General features: G+C 41.0%; 1 protein-coding gene across 1 annotated transcript in view; it reads right to left on the minus strand.

The window, feature by feature from the left end:
* Positions 1 to 450: 450 nt before the first annotated feature.
* The window catches only part of BRI3BP (BRI3 binding protein), a 31,398-nt gene continuing 6,787 nt past the window's right edge, over positions 451 to 25,061 (minus strand). The window contains exons 2-3 of the mRNA XM_073557088.1: positions 15,682 to 15,784; positions 451 to 4,423 (exon numbers count right to left, since the gene is read on the minus strand). Of these exons, the coding sequence (XP_073413189.1) occupies positions 4,005 to 4,423; positions 15,682 to 15,784 (522 nt within the window). The 3' untranslated portion in view covers positions 451 to 4,004. The remainder of the gene's footprint in view (positions 4,424 to 15,681; positions 15,785 to 25,061) is intronic.

The raw sequence follows: 25,061 nt of genomic DNA on the forward strand, positions 1-25,061 counted from the left end.
CTAGCAACTTGCCAACAGTCACTATGAATGGTCACAACCATGGATCCCCAAGCTCCTGCAATGCCTACAAGAGGAAAGAGACATAGTGAATCAGAAGAACTATACTACATTTCTAATTGGAGGTATGTACTAATATTATTACACATACCACATATTGGGATATGATCTTGGAGATGGGAATACCCCTCTAATGAGAATGTGCCCTCAGACAAGGTTTTCTGTTCAACATATTTTAAGAATTCGGGGCCTTTTTTTCACTTCTCAACTTCATTACTTAGATTAAAAAATATATATACATATCCAAATATTAGGATATTTTCACACTGGATACTGAGCCTTATAATAGTTTGACATTTCCTGCTCTTTAGGGATCAGTCTTCAGGAGTCATCTCATCACAGGCAGGTTTACAATGACATAACACCACTACATAGATTACACAGGATTCACCATTCACAACAGGCAAATTTCACAGCTCACTTTCTCCCCCTCCCTACACGATGACCTTTACACAAGTCAATGAACATCTCCAGTCTGTTAACTAGGCCATATAGGACATTTCTAAATGTTGTTAATGGGTGCTCTTCTCAAGTTTTATAGTTACCCACCATCTCCAGGGATAAAGTTATCACTGGAGGTCCCCAGAGATTAAAAGAACAGGGGCTCTGAAAAGCCCCACATGAATGGAGAGGTGGTCAATCATGTGCACCTCTGCTCCTTTCACTCTTAATGGGACTGACAGATAGCCTAGTGTAACGCATAGCTTGTTTTCAGTACCCCCATTAGAATAAATGGAGCAACTGCGTATGAGCGACCTCAGCAGAAGTTCTCAGGATCAATGGGGCCACGGGGATCAGATCCCCTCCTATGGATAGGGAATAACTTTTAAACTTGATTACACCACATGCTCATGATGGCTGCCCCCATAAAATAAAATTACAATCAGAAAAAAAAAAAAAAATTAATTAGAAGAAAAAGAAGATACTCACTATGTAACTAAGCCAAAAGGAATTCTTCGCTGCCCTTAGGGCACACTAACGAAAAACTATCACCTCTAAATTCAAGTAGACTAGGAAGAGAAATACAAAATTATCTTCAAATACCACCCACCCCCCATAAAAAGCAAATGATGTTTCAAAGGGTTAGACAACCAATGTCACGTCCATGAACTTTTCAGATGGGGTCTACCAGTATCCCAATCATTTTTAGTGCACATAAGCGGTCTCTTCGTTAAGGAAGACCTGTTGCCAGGTCAAAAGTATCTAGTTTTTGTTTAGGTTTTATTCCTATTTTTCTTAGTAAAAGTCCACCATACAGTTCCAGTGATATGGTCCATTTTATACACTGCGCCAATTATGCATTTTTTTTGGTCTTTACCAAGGGAGTAGGTGCGGTTTAGGTGGGAACAGACAAACTCTACAGATCATACCTCTACAATCAAATAAAACATATGGATGTATGGTTTCTTACTTATATAAGTTATCCAGGCATAAAACAAATATTATCTAAGAACTACATGATGGGGAAAAAAAAAAAAAAAAATATATAATACAGGTCCAGACAAAATATCAAACTCAGCCCAAGAATTGACCAAATGATTCCTACAAAGTGATGAATCACAGGACTTTATAGTAGAAATATTACCTGAAAAGGAATCCAGAAACCTGTACAGCACAAAATATTAAAATGGCTTAGTCACTCTGTGTCATCACAAAACAGAAGAAAAAAATAACGGCCTCGCCTCTGCGATGTGCACAAAAGTAACGGACGGAACGCAACCAGTTTATTGCCGCTTGTCAAACCCTGAGAAAGATCTAAGCAGCAACAGGAGACATTAAGCTGCTAAATTTCCAACCAAGTCATATTTGGAAAAGTAAATTTTAATCCACCCCAACAACCGAAGACAACACATATTAAAAACAATACGGTATAAACTTGTCTAATAAAACCCGCTATTCTACAAAGTGTAGTACAACATAAAGCACAGCGGTAACAGCACGTAGAATTGTCTCTGTACATTATTCTACCTAAGTAATGCACACAACTGTGTACTCAGCACAAAAAAAAGTAGAAAAACACAACAGTAATTACTTCCTATTTAAAAATATCATCTTCATCACTATATATATGTATCCAAAAAAAGCACAAGTCAAAACCGATACAGATTTTATACACCGATATTCTTAGCAGATGCAAGACTTTAGGCAGTGAGCTGCTGTGAAGGACGCACAGAAATAACACTTTCTTCCCATACATATTTTTAGATATTTTCTTCTTGAACCTTAACCCCAACTTCACAGGAGTGAGTACATTTCAGCCTGAACTTCTTGCGCCCGTATTACGCTTTTGTGAAATTGGACTTACTACTAAGAAAGGGAAGAAAAACAAACAATCACTTTAGGGTCACTGAGAAATCGGGCTTCCACTCAAAAAAAAAAAAAAAAATCAAGAGTCGCTTTGTGCACACTTGCATTATAGGGATCCAATCTCTACTCAGAGTGTGGATCTTACCCAACGAAGAAGCCTTCATACTGGAACCTTGACAATAGCATCAATCAACAGGATCTATGAGGCCCCCTGTGAAAATGGATCCTTTCTTGTTATTCTCCCCTAAGCCAGAGGAAGAGTGAAGGCAGAAGAGAGACCAGAAAGGCAGGCAATCATTACACACCAATTTCTAGATGTCTAGGCTTTACTTTGGACAGGTGATAGCTTTTAAAGATGGGAATAACAGACTGGAATCATTCATTTACTTTTCTGATGCAGTTTTTAAGCCAAAGCCAGAAGTGGAAATGGGAAATACAATGAAAGGACGTATAATTCTCATCCCTGCAGGATTCACTTAAAAAACAAACTGCATCAAAAACAACATTTCCAGCCATACATAAAATACTTAAAGAGTGCTGTCACTTTACGGATATGCTCACAGGTTTTTTTTTTTGTTTTTTTAAGGCTTTCAAAATTTGAGGGTTCCCCCCCAAACCCCCCCCCCCCCCCCCCCAGCGAAAACCACTACAGGAAATGCTCCATTTTTTTCTTTTTTTTTTTTTTTTTTGGGGGGGGGGGGGGGGGGGGTGGGGTTCCCCCTGAAGTGGTTTTGGAACATCTACGTTTTTTTCCAGCCTGTTGATTGGACGGTACAAAGTTTGGAGTGCATTAATGCAACATCTATGTCAAAGTGGTAACATGTCATTTTTTTTTGTTTTCTTCCCTGCGGGTGTTTTTACAAAAGCTCTCCAGGTAAGAGAAAGCTTCAAAAAAAACTCACCGTATGAAAACCAAATTTGATTTTCATATAATTAAATACAAACAGATATTGAAGCTTTTTTTTTTCCTCCCAATAGTAGGATTTTGGAGCAGATCACCTGCACAAACCTATGTGAAAGCCTAGACTTAAAGGTGCTCTTAAAAAATATATTATATAATGGTACCCAAATATATTGGCATCGGTGAAATTCATCCTGACACCTTTGAGCAAAAAATGTTTAACAAATAAAAAGCAAATAAAATGCAAATTCTTTCTATGGAGTCTCACAGGGGGACTTACAGTTTGTTGATGGAACTAAAAAATTAATTGAGGGGATTCTGAACTCGCTGCAGATGTTCTGATGTTCAGAGGAAAGAAAAATTTGGCTAAGGAATTGAAACTCTACAGTAACAGTATTTTAGAGAATAATCCTTAAAATAAAAAAAAAAAAAAAAAGGTATCTGAGACTTTTGAAAGGCCTACAATACATTATATAGCAATGTAGAAAAATCTTCTATTATATAATTTAAGCTAGCAGTGGGATTGATACTATCATACAAACCCCACCCCCAAAGATAAAAGTTTGTTTGTTTTCTTTAATCTGAACATCTAAGTTGGCAAAATATTTTTTTTTGGCTTATTCTGATTAAGATTATTTTTCTACTACAATGATCCATAATCTGATGACATTGTAGACTCGCATCAAACAGAGTGCTTTATATGCTAGAGGGGGCTGGTGTCATCTACCGAACATGAGGATTACTGCTCATTGGCTCTATCCAGACTTTCTATGACCCTTGAGAGACGGATATTTAACAGCCTGATCTGATTGTCTAAGTGATCGATCTTGTCTTCAAGATGGTTGTTGTTATTCCTTCTCCAGTAAACGCCAACTGGCCCAGTCATAAAGTAGATGGCTACAACAAAACAAAGAGGCACCACGGCGTGCTCCGGTTCTCCTTCATACTTCTGGAGGATATAAACGCAGGAGAGCACAAAAAGGCACACTCTGACCAGCCAGAAAAAACGTCCAAAGACCACGTGTAAAATGTAGAAGAAAAATCCGATGAAGAGAGAGGCAAACCAATAGGCCAGGAGGACAGCCACTACCAGCATCAGGACCCGAGTAGGGTTATTGGCGACTGAAACTGGACTAAAGTAGTGAGTGAGGTTGGAAGCTGGAAAAGAAACAGAAAAAAAAGTTAATATAAATTTGTTTCTTATGCTGTAAACCAGCAGATTAAAAAATGCATTTCACAAAATTAAAACACAACTTTTAATCTGAAAATGCCAATTCAGTATACGATCCCTATAACAAGGGAAGCCAACTAACAGCATTACAAAGGATGTAAATTGTTGCCCAAAATAGTCTGAGGTATAGGCAACACAATATCTCCAGGATACAGCAATAGATAATACACAATTAAATGTCAAAATGACATAGCCTAGTTGCACACATATGCTAAGAAAGAAAAACCCAAAAAAAAAAATGGCTGCATGTATGAGCTAAAAAGGTGAAACATGAATAAATAAGGAACAGTCTCACTGCAGAAAAGTAGAGCCGGGAGTCAGAGATCCTGAATCCAACAGCGGGATAATACCCTGTCAAATCCCTATGGGGCTAGCAGTAATCTATTCCCCAAAACTCCCGCCCTAAGAAGGGCAGTCCACAGCTCACCCTATAATACACATGCCCTGCACTTTCCCTTAAAAAAAAAAAAAGGGGGGGGGGGGGGGAAGAGTTTTGGGGAATAGATTACTGCTAGCCCCATAGGGATTTGACAGGGTATTGTCGTCCCACTGTTATCTACCAGGGAACGCTGTTGGATTCAGGATCCCTGATGACTCCCGGCTCTACTTTTCTGCGGTGAGACTGTTCTTTATTCATGTTTCACCTTTTAGCTCATACATGCAGCCATTTTTTTGGTTTTTCTTCCTTAGCATATGTGTGCAACTAGGCTATGGCATTTTGAAATTTAACTGTGTATTATCTATTGCTGCCTATACCTCAGACTATTTTGGGCAACAATTTACATCCTTTGTAATGCCGTTAGTTGGTTTCCCTTGTTATAGGGATCGTATACTGAATTGGCATTTTTTATGAAAATATTCACTTTAGGTGACATGTCTAATAGGTCTTTTTATATAACAGATTAAAAGTTATGTTTTAATTCCACTTTTTGCGGTGTATACATATAGTTTTGGTGAGATTCCCTCGTGTGTCAATTTTTGACAGAAATTGCCAACTGCTTTATTATTTCACAAAATTAAACAATAAAATTCTTCAAAAGAACTTTGAGATCATAAAAAATTTGTTCAAAAGCATTCGATGTGATAATTTAGCAAACGTGAAAAAAAGTGTTTGCACCCTTCCTGATTTCATATTCTTTTGCATGTTTGTCACACTTAACTTACTGTTGTGCTCAAAAGTTCACATACCCCGGCAGAATTTTTGCTTTCTTGACTTTTTTTTTTTTTTTTTTCGGAGAATTTGAATGATAACTCCAAAGCTTTTTCTCCACTCATGGTTGGTGGTTGTGTGAAGCCATTTATTGTCAAACTACTGTATTTTCTCTTTTCAAATCATGACAACCCAAAACATCCAAACGATCCTGATCAAAAGTTCACATACCCCATTTCTTAACGTGTATTGTCCCCTCTAACATCAATGACAGCTTGAAGTCTTTTGTGGTAGTTGTGGATGAGGTTCTTTATTTTCTCAGATGGTAAAGCTTCCCACTCTTCTTGGCAAAAAGCCTCCAGTTCCTGTAAATTCCTGGGTTGTCTAGCATGAACTGCGCACTTGAGATCTCCCCAGAGTGACTCAATGATATTGAGATGGCCACTCCAGAACCTTCACTTGTTCTGCTGTAGTCAATGACAAGTCAATTTGGCCTTGTGTTTTGGATCCTTGTCATGTTAGAACATCCCATGCGCAGCTTCCGGGCTGATGATTGCAAATTTGCCTCCAGTATTTGAGAATAACGTGTTGTTTTCATCTTTCCTTCAACTTTGACCAAGTTTCCTGTGCCTTTGTACTGTAACTCACACAGTCCCAAAAACATCAGCAATCCACTTCTGTGCATTACAGTAGGAATGGTGTTCCTTTCATCATAGGCCTTGTTAACCTCTCTCCAAAAGTAACGTTTATGGATGTGGCCAAAAAGTTAAAATTTGGTCTCATCACTCAAAATTACCTTGCTCCAGAAGTTGAGGCTTGTCTCTATGCAGTATTGCGTATTGTAGGCGAGATAATTTGTGGAATTTGCACAGTAATGGCTTTCTTCTCGACTATGCAACCCATTTTCCTTCAAGTGTCTCCTTATTGTGCATCTTGAAACACCCACACCGCTAGTTTTCAGAGAGTCCAGTAATTCAGTTGAAGTTAGTTGTGGGTTTTTCTTTGCATCCCAAAGCAATTTTCCTGGCAGTTGTGGGCAAAATTTTTGTTGGTCTACCTGACCATGGTTTTATTTTTACAGAGCCCCTGATTTTCCATTCATTAATCACAGTTTGAAAGCTGCTGACTGGCATTATCAATTTCTTGGATATCTTTTTGTATCTTATTCCCGTTTTGTACAGGTCAACTACCTTTTTTCCATAGATTCGTTGACAGTTCTTTTGCTTTCCCCATGACTCTCAATGCAGAAAGGTCAGTGGCTGGATGAAAGATGCAAGACTGTCTGGATCCCAGAAACTCACTCAGCTTTTATGCACACACAATGATTCCAAGCAAACAGGTCACAGGTGAGGATGTTCCCTTTAGTAGCCATTCAAACCCATTTGTGTCAAGTTCTGTGCATGTTATCGGGCCAAAATCACCAGGGTATGTGAACTTTTGATCAGGGTCATTTGGATGTTTTGGGTTTTCATTATGATTTAAAAAGCAAAAACATAGTAGTTTGACAATAAATGGCTTCACCAAGTCACTAACTATGAGTGGAGAAAAAGGTTTGATGTTATTCATATTCTCTGAAAAAAAGGCCAAGGAAGCAAAAATTCTGCTGGGGTATGTAAACTTTTGAGCACAACTGTATTTCAATTTTTCCATTAGAGTCAGTGCTGAGGCTAAGGTTATGGTTGTGATTACAGTTAGGGGTGTGTTAAGGGTTAGGATTAGGATTAAGGGTGTGTTGGGGTTAAGGTTGGAGTTAGAATTGGAAGGGGTGGGGGTTCCAGTTTTTAGTTACAGGGGGTCTTTAAATTGCAACATGGCACCCACCATTGATTCATGTCAATTTTGTGTTCAAAAAGTGAAACTGTGCTCCCTCCCTTCTGAACGCTGCCATGCGCACAAACAGTGGCTTTTCCCCACATACAGGTATCGGCGTACTCAGTAGAAATTGCACAACAAATTTTGTGGTCCATTTTCTCCTGATACCCTTGTGAAAATAAAGTTTGGATACAAAGTAAATTTTTTGTGAGAAAAGTAAAATGTTCATTTTTTCCTTTCACATTGCTTTAGTTCTTGTGAAAGGTTAATAAACTTCTTGAATGTGGTTTTGCGCACCTTGAGGGGTGCAGTTTTTAGAATGGTGTCACTTTTGGGTACGTTCTGTTATACTGACCCCCCAAAGTCATTTCAAATGTGAAGTGGTCCCTAAAAGAAAAAAAAATGGTTGTGTAAATTTTGTTGGAAAAATGAGAACTCGATGGCAATTGTGCTGATGTAAAGTAGACATGTGGGAAATGTTATTTATTAACTATTTTGTGACACCACTCTGATTTAAGTGTACAAAAATTAAAAGTTTGAAAATTGCTCAATGTTCAAAATTTTTGCCAAATTTCCGTTTTTTCATATATAAACGCAAGTTATATATCGAAGAAATTTTACCACTGATGTGATGTACAATATGTCGCAAAAAAAAGCTAATCTTAGAATCAGTGGGATATGTTGAAGCGTTTCAGAGCTGTAACTTCATAAAATGATAGTGCTCAGGATTGTAAAAATTGGCTTGTTCATTAAGTACCAAATTGGCTGTCACTAAGGGGTTACATATTAGTCAAAGATAACACAAGTAAACACAAAATGCAGTTTTAAATTTAGGTCTTTCAGCAGGATTGTGCACAGTAACCTACAGACAGTGTCAGGTTGCCGCCATTATAAAGATTAAAATGATAGCTTGAGTGATCAAATCTGTCTTGCAGTTGTTGTTTAATCTTTACTTTCTGCTTTCACTTAATGAGATTCTCGTGCTCCTGGTGTGGGTAGGGGGTCTTTATGTGATGCTCTGCTTACATATTCATCCTTATGGCTTATTCCAGGTAACTGATCCCTCAGTGACCTGAGCCCTATGTTACATACTGCTTATCATATATATTGAGAAAAAAAAAAAAAAAATCAGTACGTAAAATAGGAGGCAGGCCACTGAGGGATCAGTGACCTATCATAAACCATCAGTATGAGTACATAAGCAGACCACCACATAAAGACCCCCACCCCACAGGCCGCTCCAAAGCACAAGAATCTCTAACTGAAAGTAAAAATTAAACAAAACCACAAGACGGATTTCATCAACCAAGGTATCATTTTAATCAGTATAACGGCACCAACCTGACACTATCTGTAGGTTACTCAGCACAATCTTGCTGCCTTTCAGGAAGTTCAAGGATCAGATATTTGAAGAGGCTGCAGCTCTCCAGCAAGTGCCAGGGGAAGAGTCTTGAGGAGATCATTTGCATATTCCCAGTGCCTTCTGGGATAAGTGAAGAGTCTCCGCGAGCTCAACGATCACTGGGTTTTGGCCGTTGCAGCTGAAAAGAGGAAATCGGAGAAACCAGGGGAAGAGTCTTGAGGAGATCATTTGCATATTCCCAGTGCCTTCTGGGATAAGTGAAGAGTCTCCGCGAGCTCAACGATCACTGGGTTTTGGCTGTTGCAGCTGAAAAGAGGAAATCGGAGAAACCAGGGGAAGAGTCTTGAGGAGATCATTTGCATATTCCCAGTGCCTTCTGGGATAAGTGAAGAGTCTCCGCGAGCTCAACGATCACTGGGTTTTGGCCGTTGCAGCTGAAAAGAGGAAATCGGAGAAACCGCGCGCCGATAGGCGCGCAAATTTTGGCTCATCTTTCATCTTTTTAAAAAATCTCAAGATGGAAGAGGCCAGGAGCCATTTGGTGAGCTGCATTTCTTGCTACATGTTCACAGATTTACCAGTGGAAAAGCCAAACTTCACATGCCACAAATGCAAGCTTGTGACCCTGTTGGAGGAAAAGTTGCAAAATCTCGAAGAGAGGTTAGCTACGTTGAAGATCATTAAGGAAGGTGAAGAGTTCTTGGACAGAGCAGAATTATCTCTTCATGTTACAGAAAGAGAAGAAATTCGAAGTGCACCTGAAGAAACAGAGGATTGGAGACATGTGACCCAGAGAAGCAGGAGGATCAGGAGGCAGTCAGCACCCATACTGCTCAGAAACCAGTACCAGGCTCTCACGCAGGAAAACGATGAAGAAATACATCAGGATAAGACTTTGCCAACAAACAGCAACCTTGTACGCCTTCAGAGTCCTCCTGGATGGAGAAAGAAAAATGTTGTGAAGAAGAAACGGAGAGTGGTGGTCATGGGGGATTCCCTGTTGAGAGGAACAGAGGCCGCTATCTGCAGACCGGATATAACTTCAAGAGAAATGTGCTGTCTTCCAGGTGCAAAAATTAAAGATGTGTCTGACAGGATATCAGGACTCTTCAGACCTACAGATGACTACCCATTCCTGCTACTACATGTGGGGACAAATGACACCGCAAGAAACGACCTGGAAACCATCTGCAGAGACTTTGAAGACTTAGGCAAGAAAGTGAAAGAACTGGGAGCGCAGGTGGTCTTCTCTTCCATTCTCCCAGTGGATGGCCATGGAACAAGGAGGTGGAATAAGATTCTGCAGGTGAACAACTGGCTACGTCGATGGTGCCGTCAGCAACGATTTGGATTTCTGGATCACGGAGTGAACTACTTATACGATGGACTACTTGCTAGAGATGGGGTGCACCTTACGAAGACTGGAAAGCAGGTATTTGGAAGTCACCTTGCTACACTTGTAAGGAGAGCTTTAAACTAGAACAACATGGGAAGGGAAGCAAAAGACCAGAAAAAGCCATACACCTGACAAATGCTACTGAGAACTCTGCTATTAGAAGTGGAAAGGAAGAACAAAGACGAAAGAATCTAATTAAAAAAAAATATTGGAGAAAGAGAAACCAATCACAAACTAAAATGTTTCTATACTAATGCACAAAGCATGGGCAACAAACAAGGAGAATTGGAACTACTAACACAGGAAAAGAAATATGATGTCATTGGAATCACTGAAACTTGGTGGGACAATACACATGATTGGAATACAAGACTAGAAGGATACAACTTATTTGCAAGAAACAGACTTGATAAACGAGGAGGGGGTGTCGCATTGTATGTTAGAAATGCGTATATCTGCACAGAGATTGAAGCTTCAGAGACTGGGAGTTCTGTGGAAACTGTTTGGGTAAGAATACAAGGACAGAACAATGGAAAGGACACCATTGTAGGCATTTACTACAGGCCGCCTGTGCAAGTTGAAGATATGGATGAACTCTTTATGCATCAAATGGCCAAGTTCTCCAAAAAATATGACATAGTTGTCATGGGAGATTTCAACTATCCAGACATTTGTTGGGAATCTCTCTCAGGCAAAACTAACAGGTCAAGGAAATTCTTATCCTCTCTTGCTGACAACTTTATCTTCCAAAAGGTAAAGGAGAAAACAAGGGGAACTGCTACCTTGGATCTAATCCTTATAAACAGGGAGGAAATGGTTGAGGAGGTAAAAGTGGCTGGGACCCTAGGAGGTAGCGACCATGCTATTTTAGAATTTTGGATAACTAGAGGCGGAAGACCTGTGAAGACTCAGACGTCAAGGTTAGATTTCAGAAAGGCAGATTTTAAGGGATTCAGAAAGAGAATTGGAGGGATCCAATGGCTGGATATCCTTAAAGACAAAAATGTCCAGGAAGGATGGGAAATCTTGAAAAATGAAATTCTCAAAGCACAGTTGTTAACAATTCCGAAAAGAGGGAAGAATAGGAAGCATTTAAGGAAACCAGGATGGATGAACACAGAGCTTAAGCACATGCTAAAAAGGAAGCAAAAAATGTTTATAAAATGGAAAGAAGGAGGCATATCTAAAGAAGAATATAATGCTGTCTGCAGAACCTGCAAGGCACAAATCAGATTAGCTAAAGCTGAAAATGAATTGAGGCTTGCAAGAGATGTCAAAAGCAATAATAAAGGATTTTGGGGATATGTCAAAAGTAAAAGAAAAGTCAAAGATGCTATAGGATTTTTACAGGATGAAAATGATGAAATGGTAAGACAGGATGTTGAGAAGGCTGAACTTTTAAATTCCTATTTTGCATCTGTTTTCTCTCAGAAAGGAAATGTAACATCAACTGTTATTCACTGTCCTATTAAGGGAATAGAAGAATCCAGGATATCTATAAACAGAAAGATAGTGAGGAAACACTTAGCTAACCTAAATGTATTCAAGTCTCCAGGTCCAGATGAATTACACCCCAGAGTACTGAAGGAGATAGCAGAAGAAATTTTTGAACCCCTCTCCATAATCTTTGAAAATTCTTGGAGAACAGGAGAAGTGCCAGAAGACTGGAGAAGAGCAAATGTTGTTCCTATCTTCAAAAAGGGGAAGAAGGTGGACCCAGGCAACTATAGGCCGGTGAGTCTGACTTCTATACCAGGAAAGATCTTTGAACAAATTATTAAACAACATGTATGTCAATACCTGGATAAGAATGAAGTGATTAAACAGAGTCAGCATGGGTTTGTAACTAATAAGTCATGTCAGACTAATTTAATTTCCTTCTATGATGGTATTACTGATTGGGTGGATCAAGGAAATGCTGTAGATATAGTATATCTTGACTTCAGCAAAGCATTTGACAAAGTCTCTCATACAATCCTTATTGAAAAAATGACTAAGTATGGAATGGACAAGGCAACTGTTAGGTGGATTCATAACTGGCTTAGTGATCGGACCCAAAGAGTGGTCGTAAATGGCTGCACATCCAGTTGGAAGAATGTCTCAAGTGGGGTACCACAGGGCTCTGTCCTGGGCCCTGTATTGTTCAACATCTTTATCAACGATTTAGATGAAGGAATTGAGGGTAAACTGATTAAATTTGCTGATGACACAAAGCTAGGAGGGATAGCTAATACTAGAGAAGAGAGAGAGAGGATTCAAAAAGATTTAAATAAACTGGAGAAGTGGGCAGCAACTAACAGAATGGTTTTTAACAGGGAGAAATGCAAAGTACTACATCTGGGCAATAAAAATGAAAAAAGCATATATAGAATGGGAGGAATAGGGCTAAGTGACAGCACATGTGAAAAAGACTTGGGTATACTAATAGATCACAGACTGAATATGAGTCAACAGTGTGATGCAGCAGCAAAAAAGGCAAATGCAATTCTAGGATGTATTAACAGAAGCATACAGTCTAGATCACGTGAAGTAATTATTTCCCTCTACTCCTCTTTGGTCAGACCTCATCTGGAATATTGTGTCCAATTTTGGGCACCACATTTTAAAAAAGACATCAACAAACTGGAGCAAGTTCAGAAAAGAGCGACCAGAATGGTGACCGGTCTGCAAACCCTGTCTTATGAGGAAAGGTTGCAGGATTTGGGAATGTTTAGTTTGCAAAAGAGAAGACTGAGAGGAGACTTAATAGCTGTCTACAAATATCTAAAGGGCTGTCACATTGTAGAAGGATCAACTTTATTCTCATTTGCACAAGGAAAGACTAGAAGCAATGGGATGAAGCTGAATGGGAGGAGACACAGATTAGATATTAGAAAAAACTTTTTGACAGTTAGAGTGATCAATGAGTGGAACAGGCTGCCACGAGAAGTGGTGAGTTCTCCTTCAATGGAAGTCTTCAAACAGAGGCTGGACAGACATCTAACTGGGATGATTTAGCGAATCCTGCTTTGAGCAGGGGGTTGGACCAGATGGCCCAGGAGGTCCCTTCCAACTCTACGATTCTATGATTCTATGATTCTCTTGTTACAGCTCTGCACACTTTTAAAGGGAATCTGTCAGCAGTTTTTTGCTACATCTTCTGAGAGCAGCATGATGTAAGCAAAGTGACCCCAAATCCAATGGTGTATCACAGTTTCCTGGGTGCAGCAGTTCTGACAGTTTTTTAGACGCAGCAAAGCTGAGGAAGTTAATCCCCCCACCACCATCAGGCCCGCTATATAAATTGTCTATATACAGTGAGCTGCTCATCACAGGAGGGTGTGGAGTTGGACTAGTATGCACTCACTGCTGTAGCTCTGGCAATGATAAACAACAGGTGATAAAACTTTCATACTAAGTTAAAGGGAATTGGTCACCCCTTTTTTGAGATATATAATGATATCATTCAATATCATATAATGATATCATATAGGAGAACAAAAAGGAAATCCAGCAAGAACTCAGCAAACCAGGGTTGGAGTAAAATGATGCTTTTCTTTATTTCTTCAACAAGGTTAAAAAGACGACCCACAAGGATCAGGAACCAGAGTGCATGGCAGAAATAAACGCAAATGGGACTACGCGTTTCGGCGGCCTAATCCGCCTTCTTCACGGTCCAAACCACAGTCCGATGGGCGGGGCTTATTCAACTGCTCCTCCCCTCCCTGTCTTTCTCTTCACAAGAAAAAAATACGTAGAGCAAGACAGGGGAGGGGGGGGAAGAGCAGTTGAATAAGCCCCGCCCAGCGGACCGGACCGCGGCAGTTTACATACATCTGAACCGACATAAAAAAGGTATTTATGCATGAAAGGTGCGGGGTCAGGGGGAAGCAAAAGTACTAAGAGAATCCTTATGTGACACACAATTGAATGATATCATTATACGATATCTCAAAAAAGGGGTGACAGATACCCTTTAACAACAGCCCAACATATGACAGTTGAAATATGTGCTTTAACCCCTTCCTCATGCAGTCCTCAGATGACATCACAAAAACTTGCTGAAAGTTTCCCTTGAATGGAAACTGTACCTGGTTTGTGACTGTCATATTATTATAAAGCTATAATAAAAAGGGGATTTGGATTTCGTTAGATCAATGTTGGGTAATGGCGCTCTAATTTTGATGGCCAGTCTAAAGAAAGAAATAAAAATATCCACGGCACCAGATACGTAAACAAGAAACGAAGAACAAATATGAAGCATTCGGGACTCATAAGGACTTTTTCTGACTTGGAAATAGGAGTCTACAACTGCAAACTTATATTGTGGAAATAGTGGAACACCTCTACAAATGCCCACACAGCGAGTAGTCCTGGAGATTTTACAGATTCTATCCTAAGGATAGGCCATCATTTCTAAACAACTGGATAACCTACTTTGTTGAAGGGGTTATCCAGGACTATTTTATTTTTTCCTTATGGGCCTAAGAACTAACAGGCAGGTAGTTGCTAATCACCTGCCTGCTGTGCCCGGAGCCAATCTCTGCCAACTCAGAACGGTCAAGGACTGCTCCTGCAGCTTCTGGTAAGATCACGTTGGCAAAGCAGCTGCTTCTTTTCCACTCTGTTGATGTGGCATGACTGCTGATGTCATACTGATCAACAGCCGGTTCCACGCTGCATAACTGTGCGTAGCAGGCTACCAATCAGCATGACAGCAGTCAGGCCCCGTCAACAGAGCAGCCCCGATGAGGAAGAGCTGCTCTAGTGATGTGAAGAAGCAGAATCGCAAGCAGGAGCAGTCAGTGACCGCCCTGAGCCAGAACAAGCAGCAGGTAGTTCGCAACTACGTGACTGTCAGTTCTTAGCCGCACAAAAAGAAATAAAAGTCTCAGATAACCCCTTTACAGGGATAGTCCACTACTAGGTCACCCCTGATAAAATAATAAAGCCTATACTCCCCCTCCAGTGCCAGCTCCATTCCAGCGGTCCCGGGGCTGTGATGCGGTGGAATGACACGTGATGCCCGGCACCCAATCAGCACTGGCGTCACTGTCTCCTCCTTCGGTCACAATGAACATGAGGAAGTCCGGGCTGCGGCTGATCCCTGGCTTCTGTTTCATGTTCACTTTGTCTGAAGGCAGACAGTGACGCGAGCACCAGTGTCACAGGGCCGCATCACAGCCCTGGGGAGAGCGAGTGCAGACACTGCTTGAATGGTGCAGGCACAGGAAAGTATAGCCTTTATTATTTTATCGGGGCCGAACATTTAGTTTAAGAAGGGATTGTCTTAGTAGTGGACAACCCCTTTAACTTTTAGAAGTGATTTGTTCATTGTAGGTTTTTACTTCCTCTGTACATTTGCTTTCTTCTGTTAATGCTAGATCACGTGTACCATTACGAAGATCTTTCCTCACTAAGCAACCTTATCTAAAGCGTCAGCAATCCTTTTAAGAGGAAGACAAGCTTTAAATAACCTACTCACCATCAATCCCTAGGACATCCAGCAGATCTGTCCATATTCTCCACACAGTTTCCACCAACACATCGACTCCATACACAAAGCGTTCAGTTAGTCGTGAGAAGAACTAACAAAAGAAACAGGGAATTTGAATTCCTACAAGTTCAGGCAGCAACATGGACACACAATCAGTGCACTATACAAAAAAGTGACGGTGAGACTACAGGAGATTGCAATGACCATCTGCACTGTTCATACACACCATATTATCAGAGCCCTGGAGTCTGCTGGGCTGTGCTGGGAATAGATCGCTACGCTCTGATGGCTTCAAATCGTAGTCAAATCTTTCCCTCCATTGCATAAGGCCACTTTCAGTATTTTACCTCAGTATTTGTGAGCCAAAACCAGGAGTGGGTGATAAATACAGAAGTGGTGACGGGTTTCTATTATACTGTTCTGCTGATTGTGGCTTATGAATACTGATGTAAAATACTGAATGTGTGAATGTGGCCTAATTGTGACGTAGAAAAGAAAAATCAGGGACGATTTTCTAAGCTAAATGCATCAAATTTCTGGCAATTTACACTGGACATATACTGTCCACCTCATTTATTTTGTCCCTAAATCAGCAAGGGAGTGCAATACACCGTGCACCAAAACTAAAGACACCGAGTTTGTCCTACAGAAGTAATACATTTGGTGTCTTTTTAGACTGTATTGTTTAAGTTTGATCCTTTTACTTTTTTTTTTTAAAGGCGTTTTTCACTTTAAGAAAAGTGGACGCCAACTCGTTTATATTTAAATATATAATATCACAAGGATAGCAGGCGCTTCACCATCCTTGATTCAATGCCAGCTCCCCACCGCTGCTCCGGTCTCAGTGTGCATTACTGCTGCAGCCAATCACCGGGCTCAGCAGCTCACGCCGTCTACACTGGCAGAGCCACTGACCTCAGTGATTGAATGCAGAACAGGGGTTGTGAGTTGTCGACGCAACGTCATCTCTATATCCAAAGGGCTGAGACCTGAGGAGATCAGGTGCTATAGACCCGGGGGTGGGGTTTATTGCATAGAAATTGTAAAAAGTGCCAGAGGATAAATCATAAATCTTTCTTGAAAAACATGGAATAAAAATAAAAACAAAAAAGTGAGTATGAAGTATAATGGATGGCTGCAGCAAAGTCTATGAAAGAATGGTCGATGGTAGACCAGCGGGAATAGTCAACATGATTACTCCCCCTGGTCTTCTACCATATCCATTCTTTCACAAACCTTCATTGCTGCAGGAAGACTAGTGACCTAACAGTAACGCGAGCTGGAAATACCACTGTTGTGATGGCTCTACAGACCAGAGGGAATATTTATTTTATGTATCTATATTAAAGGGGTTGTCCGGGCTTTTCACATAATCTCAGTACATATCTGGGCTGCAGAATGGTGACAATAAGTAAATTAACTTTCTGTCACTAGTTTGCAAGGTTTTCTAGATATTCTGAACAGAACGTCCAAGGGGGGAGGGGTGTTATGGCATTGAAATGAGAACTAGTCGTAACCTCCTACTCTACTCCAAACATGTCCTCTATAGCAACAACCCCACCCTCCATAGCAACAGGCACTCCCCGTCCACATGAAGCAGTCATCACACAGTAAGGCTAGTTTCACACTAGCGTTTATGAGCGCAGCGACGGCCTGCGCACGGCCGCCGCTAAGCCCCGCCCCCTACCGCGCCTCCGCCGGTAGCTCCGCCCACCGGCGCATGACGCTGCTTGCGCCCCCTATCTTTATCACTGGGGGCGCAGGCCGTGCGCAGTATGCGTTTGGCGGCGCATGCGTCCTTTTGACGGTGCGCCGACCTGCACCAAACGCAACCTGCTGCAGTTTGGTTGCGTCGGCGCACCGTCAAAAAGGCGCAGGCGCCGCCAAACGCATACTGCGCACGGCCTGCGCCCCCTGTGATAAAGATAGGGGACGCAGGGCGCATGCAGAGTCATGCGCCGGTGGGCGGAGCTACCGGCGGAGGCGCGGCAGGGGCGGGGCTTAGCGGCGGCCGTGCGCAGGCCGTCGCTGCGCTCATAAACGCTAGTGTGAAACTAGCCCAACAAATCCTCCCCCTCTAGCAGCCTCACTGCAGAGAGCAGCTGCTCCTCCCCCAGACACACGCTGAACAGTGATCTATGGAAAGTGAAACTCGTCCTGTATTCTGAGCCACTCCATGATTACAATACATAACTCATTATCAGTAATTCCTTCCCTCACTGTCCAAGGCTGCTGGCAGCAGTGAGAACAGAATGTGTAATGGCCAGTGATGGGAGTCTGCAGCTTCTAATCTGCACAAGGGATGGCAGTCACTGATGTAATCTGTTGTGTGACAAAGCCTCTGCTGTGTGAATGAGACAGCTCTGTGTCACTGATGTCTTCACACAGCAGCAGATTTGGTGCAGTGTCTGTGTGAGCACTGTGTCTCTAATGACACAAATACTGATGGGTGCAGCCTGTCCATATCAGCAGCTGTAACAGTGTGAAGTGTTGGGGGGTGTATGTATAGAGATATATATGATACTAAGGATTCTGATACTATAAATAAAGGGCTTGTTTGTGTTGTTGAGGAGCCCTTCCTTCATTCCTTCCTAGCTTTTCACTATTCCTTTCTGACCCTGGCATACCTCCAGCCTGTGTAAGGTGTGTACCTATATCCTATCACTTTATAATGTTTCTAGCAGAAATACATAACCAGTGCACGCGGACCATTCACCTCTGCCAGTGCTGGGAAAGACAAGCTGTAATTTATTTTCCCATCACCTCTGGGCAATTTTCTGTTTTTTCTGTTTTTCGTTTTTCCCTCTCCTTCCATAACTTTTCTATTTTTCCGTCAATACAGACATATGAGGCTGCTTGTTGTTTTTTGCAGGACGAGTTGTTCTTTTGAATCATGTCATTTATTTTACCATATAATGTACTGGAGATTGGGAAAAAATTCAAAGTGCAATTACACATTTGTTTTTTGGGTTTTTATTCACCATGTTCACTATATGGTAACACTGATATGTTGGTATGATACCTCGGGTCCGTACTATATGGTAACACTGACGTGTCGGTATGATGTCTCGGGTCAGTACTATATGGTAACACCGACGTGTCGGTATGATACCTCGGGTCTGTACCATATGGTAACACTGAGGTGTCGGTATGATACCTCGGGTCAGTACTATATGTACATATGTCTGTATGTCTGTATTGACGGAAAAATAGAAAAGTCATGGAAGGAGAGGGAAAAACGAAAAACAGAAAAAACAGAAAATTGCCCAGAGGTGATGGGAAAAAACAAATAAATTACAGCTTGTCTTTCCCAGCACTGGCAGAGGTGAATGGTCCGCGTGCACTGGTTATGTATTTCTGCTAGAAACATTATAAAGTGATAGGATATAGGTACACACCTTACACAGGCTGGAGGTATGCCAGGGTCAGAAAGGAATAGTGAAAAGCTAGGAAGGAATGAAGGAAGGGCTCCTCAACAACACAAACAAGCCCTTTATTTATAGTATCAGAATCTTTAGTATCATATATATCTCCATACATACACCCCCCAACACTTCACACTGTTACAGCTGCTGATTGGACAGGCTGCTCCCATCAGTATTTGTGTCATTAGAGACACAGTGCTCACACAGACACTGCACCAAATCTGCTGCTGTGTGAAGACATCAGTGACACAGAGCTGTCTCATTCACACAGCAGAGGCTTTGTCACACAACAGATTGCAGTCACTGATGTAGATTAGAAGCTGCAGACCCCCATCACTGGCCATTACACATTCTGTTCTCACTGCTGCCAGCAGCCTTGGACAGTGAGGGAAGGAATTACTGATAATGAGTTATGTATTGTAATCATGGAGTGGCCCAGAATACAGGACGATTTTCACTCCTCACTAGTTTCACTTTCCATAGATCACTGTTCAGCGTGTGTCTGGGGGAAGAGCAGCTGCTCTCTGCAGTGAGGCTACTAGAGGGGGAGGATTTGTTACTGTGTGATGAGGGCTGCTTCATGTGCACGGGGAGGGCCTGTAGCTATGGAGGGTGGGGTTGTTGCTATAGAGGGCATGTCTGGAGTAGAGTAGGAGGTTACGACTAGTTCTCATTTCAATGCCATAACACCCCCCCCCTGGACGTTCTATTCAGAATATCTAGAAAACTGTGCAAACTAGTGACAGAAAGTAAATTACTTATTGTCATAATTCTGCAGCCCAGATATGTACTGAGATTATGTGAAAAGCCCGGACAAGTTGGACAACCCCTTTAAAGATAATCATGAAGTGAGGTTTATAATAAAAATTTGTTGAACATAACGTCATTTTCTGATTTACCTGTAATGTCTATCTATATTAGCCCATCAAACTCATGTATGGCTTAAAACTGAAAATTCACATTTTGGCCATCTGGCTTTTACAGATGAAGCCCATTAAACCCTTAATGACCGCCGATATGCCATTTATCGGCGACAGTTAAGGGTACTTATGCCTCAGCGCTGCTGAGAAATAAGTGTATAGCACCCCCCCATAGTCAGAATTTCTCCGGGGCCGAGACCCCAGAGAACATGATTTGGGTCAGTTCTTACCGACCCCAGGTGTTGTGATCGCCATTATTAATGGAATAACGGCGACGGCAAAAAAAGTCAGATTTTTTATTTAAGTTCTCTCTCCTCTTGGTCCATTTTGATCACTGTGATAGGGTTTAATCACAGTGATCAAAAAAAAAAAAAAAAAAAAAAAAAAATAGCAAATCAAAACCCCCTTAGTTAGGTAACCATGATAAAATATTTTTTTTTTTTTTATTTATTTCCATTTTTCCAGTAGGGTTAGGGTTGGGACTAAAGTTAAGGTTGGGATTAAGGTTAGGAGTGTGTTGGAGTTAGGGCTGTGGTTAGGGGTGTGTTGGGGTTAGGGTTGGAGTTAGATTTGGGGGGAGGTCCACTGTTTAGGTACATCAGGGGGTCTCCAAACGCAACATGGCGCCACCATTGATTCCAGCCAATTTTGTGTTCAAAAAGTCAAATGATGCTCCCTCCCTTTTGAGCCCTTCCATGTGCCCAAACAGTGGCTTTCCCCAACATATGGGGTATCGACGCACTCAGGAGTAATTGCACAATAAATTTTGTGGCCCATTTTCTCCTGATAACCTTGTGAAAATAAAAAAGTTTGCTTCCAAAGTAAATTTTTTGTGAAAAAAGTTAATGTTCATTTTTTCCTTACACATTGCTTAGCTCTCATGAACTATCTGAAGGGTTAATAAACTTCTTGAAAGTGGTTTTGCGCACCTTGAGGGGTGCAGTTTTTAGAATGGTGTCACTTTTGGGTATTTTCTGTTATATTGACCCCCTTAAGTCACTTCAAATGTAAGGTGGTCCCTAAAAAAATAGTTTTGTAAATTTTTTTAGAAAAATGAGAAATCGCTGTCCACCTTTTAACCCCTTACTGACATCAAGCGTAAATAGTATGCCAATGTCAGAATCCCTGCCTTTGATGTGGGCTCCGGCAGTGAGCCAACATCTTTTCCAGGACATGTCAGCTGTTTTGAACAGCTGACGTGCCCGCAATAGTCGCTTGTGGAATCGCGATCCACCCACGGCTACCAACTAGTTAAATGCCACAGTCAAACTATAACAGCGGCATTTAAATGGCGCTTCCAGCCATCGGGCAAGAAACGTGACCGGTGCATCGGCATGACAACCCAAGGCTCTATGTGTTATGATTGGGTCACCGAGGAGGAAAGCAAGACCAAGCTAAGCCACAGAAAACCAGAGAGGTTGGTAACTAAGCGGATTGCAGACCCCTGATCCTATCCACACAACTAGCAGTAGCCGTGGAGCGTACCTACGATGATACTAGACACAGCCGGAGAACTAAATAAGCCTAAAGCAAGAAAGGGGAAATATAAACTGCCCCAGAGCAGACCCCAAAGGAATAGATAGCCCCCAAACATATATTGTCGGTGAGACAAGATGAAAACACAAACACAGGTAGGAAAATAGGCTGAGCAAACGATGGGGCCCACACTAACTAGACAGGACAGGAAAGGAAAGACACTGTCTGCAAACATGCAAAAAACCCTGCAAAAAATGTCCAACACGTCTGATAGAAAAAATACTGAAGTCACTAGACTTCGCCCACTATATCAGCACTCTGATATATTCTGAGAGCAGAGCAAAGAGAGGCCAATCTAATAAGGGACAAAAACAAATTGGCAAACAGTAACATAAGGATGGAAATTCAGCACAGCCCCAGCCTGAGCTGGCTGACCACACAAAACTGAAATAGACAAAACCAAATCAAATGTGAACAATAGCAAAAGAACACAGCTTGAGCGTGCAAGGACTGAGCTGGAAACGAAGACCTCAGGAGGCAAGAAAAAATCACCAGCAGGGATAGAAGGAGTCGGCTGTCTTAAATCCAGTCAGAAACTCACAATGTCCAATCGTCCGCCTCATTATCAGGTGGCAGGCCCCTGTTAATTAGATCAGCTCCATTACCTCCTGTAACCACCAGAGGGAGCCCGGAAAGAGAACTCGCGACCTATCTGTCAATATAACCATCTCCACTACCTTCACCAGTGACTAGAGGTAGGCCAGAAAGTGAATTCACAACATCTACGGTTGTCAGTGCTGAATTGCTATGAGCACCACCCAGTGGTCGGCGCTCATAGCAAGTCAGTAATTCTGTGACACAGGCGATCTGCTCATCGCCTCTATGTAGCAGTTCCGATTGAGTTGTGCCAGCTTCTAGCCTCCTATGGAGACTATTGAAGCATGGCAAACGTAAAAAAAGGGTTTAAAAATATAAAAAAAATATATATATATATATATAAAAGTTTAAATCACCCCCTTTCAACCCATAAAAAAAAAGAAGAAAAAAAATTCACATACACATATTAGGTATCGCCGCGTTCAAAATTGCCCAATCAAACAAAGAATTAACCTGATAGCTAAACGGCGTAGTGAGAAAAAAAATAAAAATGCCAGAATTACCTTTCTTTTTGTCGCCGCAACATTGCATTAAAATGCAATAATGGGCGATCAAAAGAACATATCTGCAGCAAAATGGTATCACTAAAAACGTCAACTCGGCACGCAAAAAATAAGCCCTCACCCAACCCCAGATCACAAAAAATTTAGACGCTACGGGTATCGGAAAATGGTGCAATTTTCTTTTTTTAGCAAAGTTTGTAATTTTTTTTTTCACCAGATAAAAAAAAAAAAAAAGAACCTAGACAGGTTTGTTGTCTATGAACTCGTAATGACTGGAGAATCATAATGTCAGGTCAGTTTTAGCATTTAGTGAACCTAGAAGAAAAACCCAAACAAACAAGTGTGGGATTGCACTTTTTTTTTTTTTACAATTTCACCGCACTTAGAATTTTTTTCACGTTTTCTAGTACACAACATGGTAAAACCAATGGTGTAGTTCAAAACCACAACTTATCCCGCAAAAAACAAGCCCTCACATGGCCATATTGACAGAAAAAAAAAAATAAAAAGTTAAGGTTCTGGGAAGAAGGAGAGCAAAAAACGAAAACGCAAAACAGAATAAAGTTCAGGTCATGAAGGTGGTTAATCCTTATAACTTCCCAAAAAATAAAATAATGTTTCCAAAATTGTTCTGATGTAAAGTAGACATGTGGGAACTGGGAAGTGTTATTTATTGACCATTTTGTGTGATGCCACTCTGATTTAAGGGTACAAAAACAAAGTTTGAAAATTGCAAAATTTTGGTCAAATTTCCGTTTTTTGCATAAATAAACGCAAGTTATATCGAAGAAATTTTACCACTAATATGAAGTACAATATGTCACGAAAAACATTCTCAGAATCAGCGGGATCCGTTAAAGCGTTCCAGAGTTATAACCTCATAAAGTGACAGTGGTCAGAATTGTAAAAATTGGCTTGATCATTAACCCCTTAACCCCCAAGGGTGGTTTGCACGTTCATGACTGGGCCAATTTTTACAATTCTGACCACTGTCCCTTTATGAGGTCATAACTCTGGAACGCTTCTATGGATCCCGGTGATTCTGACAATGTTTTCTCGTGACATATTGTACTTCATGTTAGTGGTAACATTTCATTCAATTAACTTGCGTTTATTTGTGAAAAAAACGGAAATTTGGCGAAAATTTTTAAAATTTCGCAATTTTCCAACTTTGAATTTTTATGCCCTTAAATCACAGAAATACAGCACACAAAAAACTTGGTAACTAACATTTCCCACATGTTTACTTTACATCAGCACAATTTTGGAACCAAAATTTTTTTTGTTAGGAAGTTATAAGGGTTAAAAGTTGACCAGCGATTTCTCATTTTTTGCAACACCATTTTTTTTACGGACCACATCACATTTGAAGCCACTTTGAGGGGTCTATATGATAGAAAACACCCAAAAGTGACACCATTCTAAAAACTGCACTCCTTAAGGTGCTCAAAACCACATTCAAGAAGTTTATTAACCCTTCAGGTGCATCACAGGAATTTTTTGAATATTTAAAAATATGAACATTAACTTTTTTTTTTTTTTTACACAAAAAAATACTTCAGGTTCAATTTTTTTTTTTATTTTACCAAGGGTAACAGGAGAAATTGGACTGCAAAAGTTACTGTGCAGTTTGTCCTGAGTACGCTGATACCTGATATGTGGGGGGGGGGAAACCACTGTTTCGGCGCATGGCAGAGCTCAGAAGGGAAGGAGTGTTGCTTGACTTTTTCAATGCAAACTTGGCTGGAATTCAGATTTTACGCCATGTCACGTTTGGAGAGCCCCTGATGTACCTAAACAGTGGAAACCCCCCACAAATGACACCATTTTGGAAACTAGACCCCGCAAGGAACTTATCTAGATGTGTGGTGAAAACTTTGAACCCCCCAGTGCTTCACAGAAGTTAATAACGACCGGGCGTGAAAAAAAAAAAAAAAAAAAAAAAAAAAAAAAAAATCGCATTTTTTCAACAAACATGATCATTTAGTCACCAATTTTTTTATTTTACCAAGGGTAACAGGAGAAATTGGACCCCAAAGGTTGTTGTCCAATTTGTCCTGAGTACGCTGACACCCCATATGTGGGAGAAAACTACTGTATGTGCACACGTCGGGGCTCGGAAGGGAAGTAGTGACGTTTTGGAATGCAGACTTTGATGGAATGGTCTGCGGGTGTCATGTTGCCTTTGGAGAGCCCCTGATGTACCTAAACAGTGGAAACTCCCCACAGTTGACCCCATTTTGGAAACTAGACCCCCTAAGGAACTTATCTAGATGTGTGGTGAGCACTTTGAACCCCCAAGGGCTTCACAGAAGTTTATAATGCCCGGGCGTGAAAATAAAAAAAAAAATCTTATTTTTTCCACAAACATGATCATTTAGTCCCCA

The sequence above is a fragment of the Dendrobates tinctorius genome, unplaced genomic scaffold (genome assembly GCF_039654945.1).
Source record: "Dendrobates tinctorius isolate UK_male_01 unplaced genomic scaffold, ASM3965494v1 ptg000243l, whole genome shotgun sequence".
Taxonomy (NCBI): domain Eukaryota; kingdom Metazoa; phylum Chordata; class Amphibia; order Anura; family Dendrobatidae; genus Dendrobates; species Dendrobates tinctorius.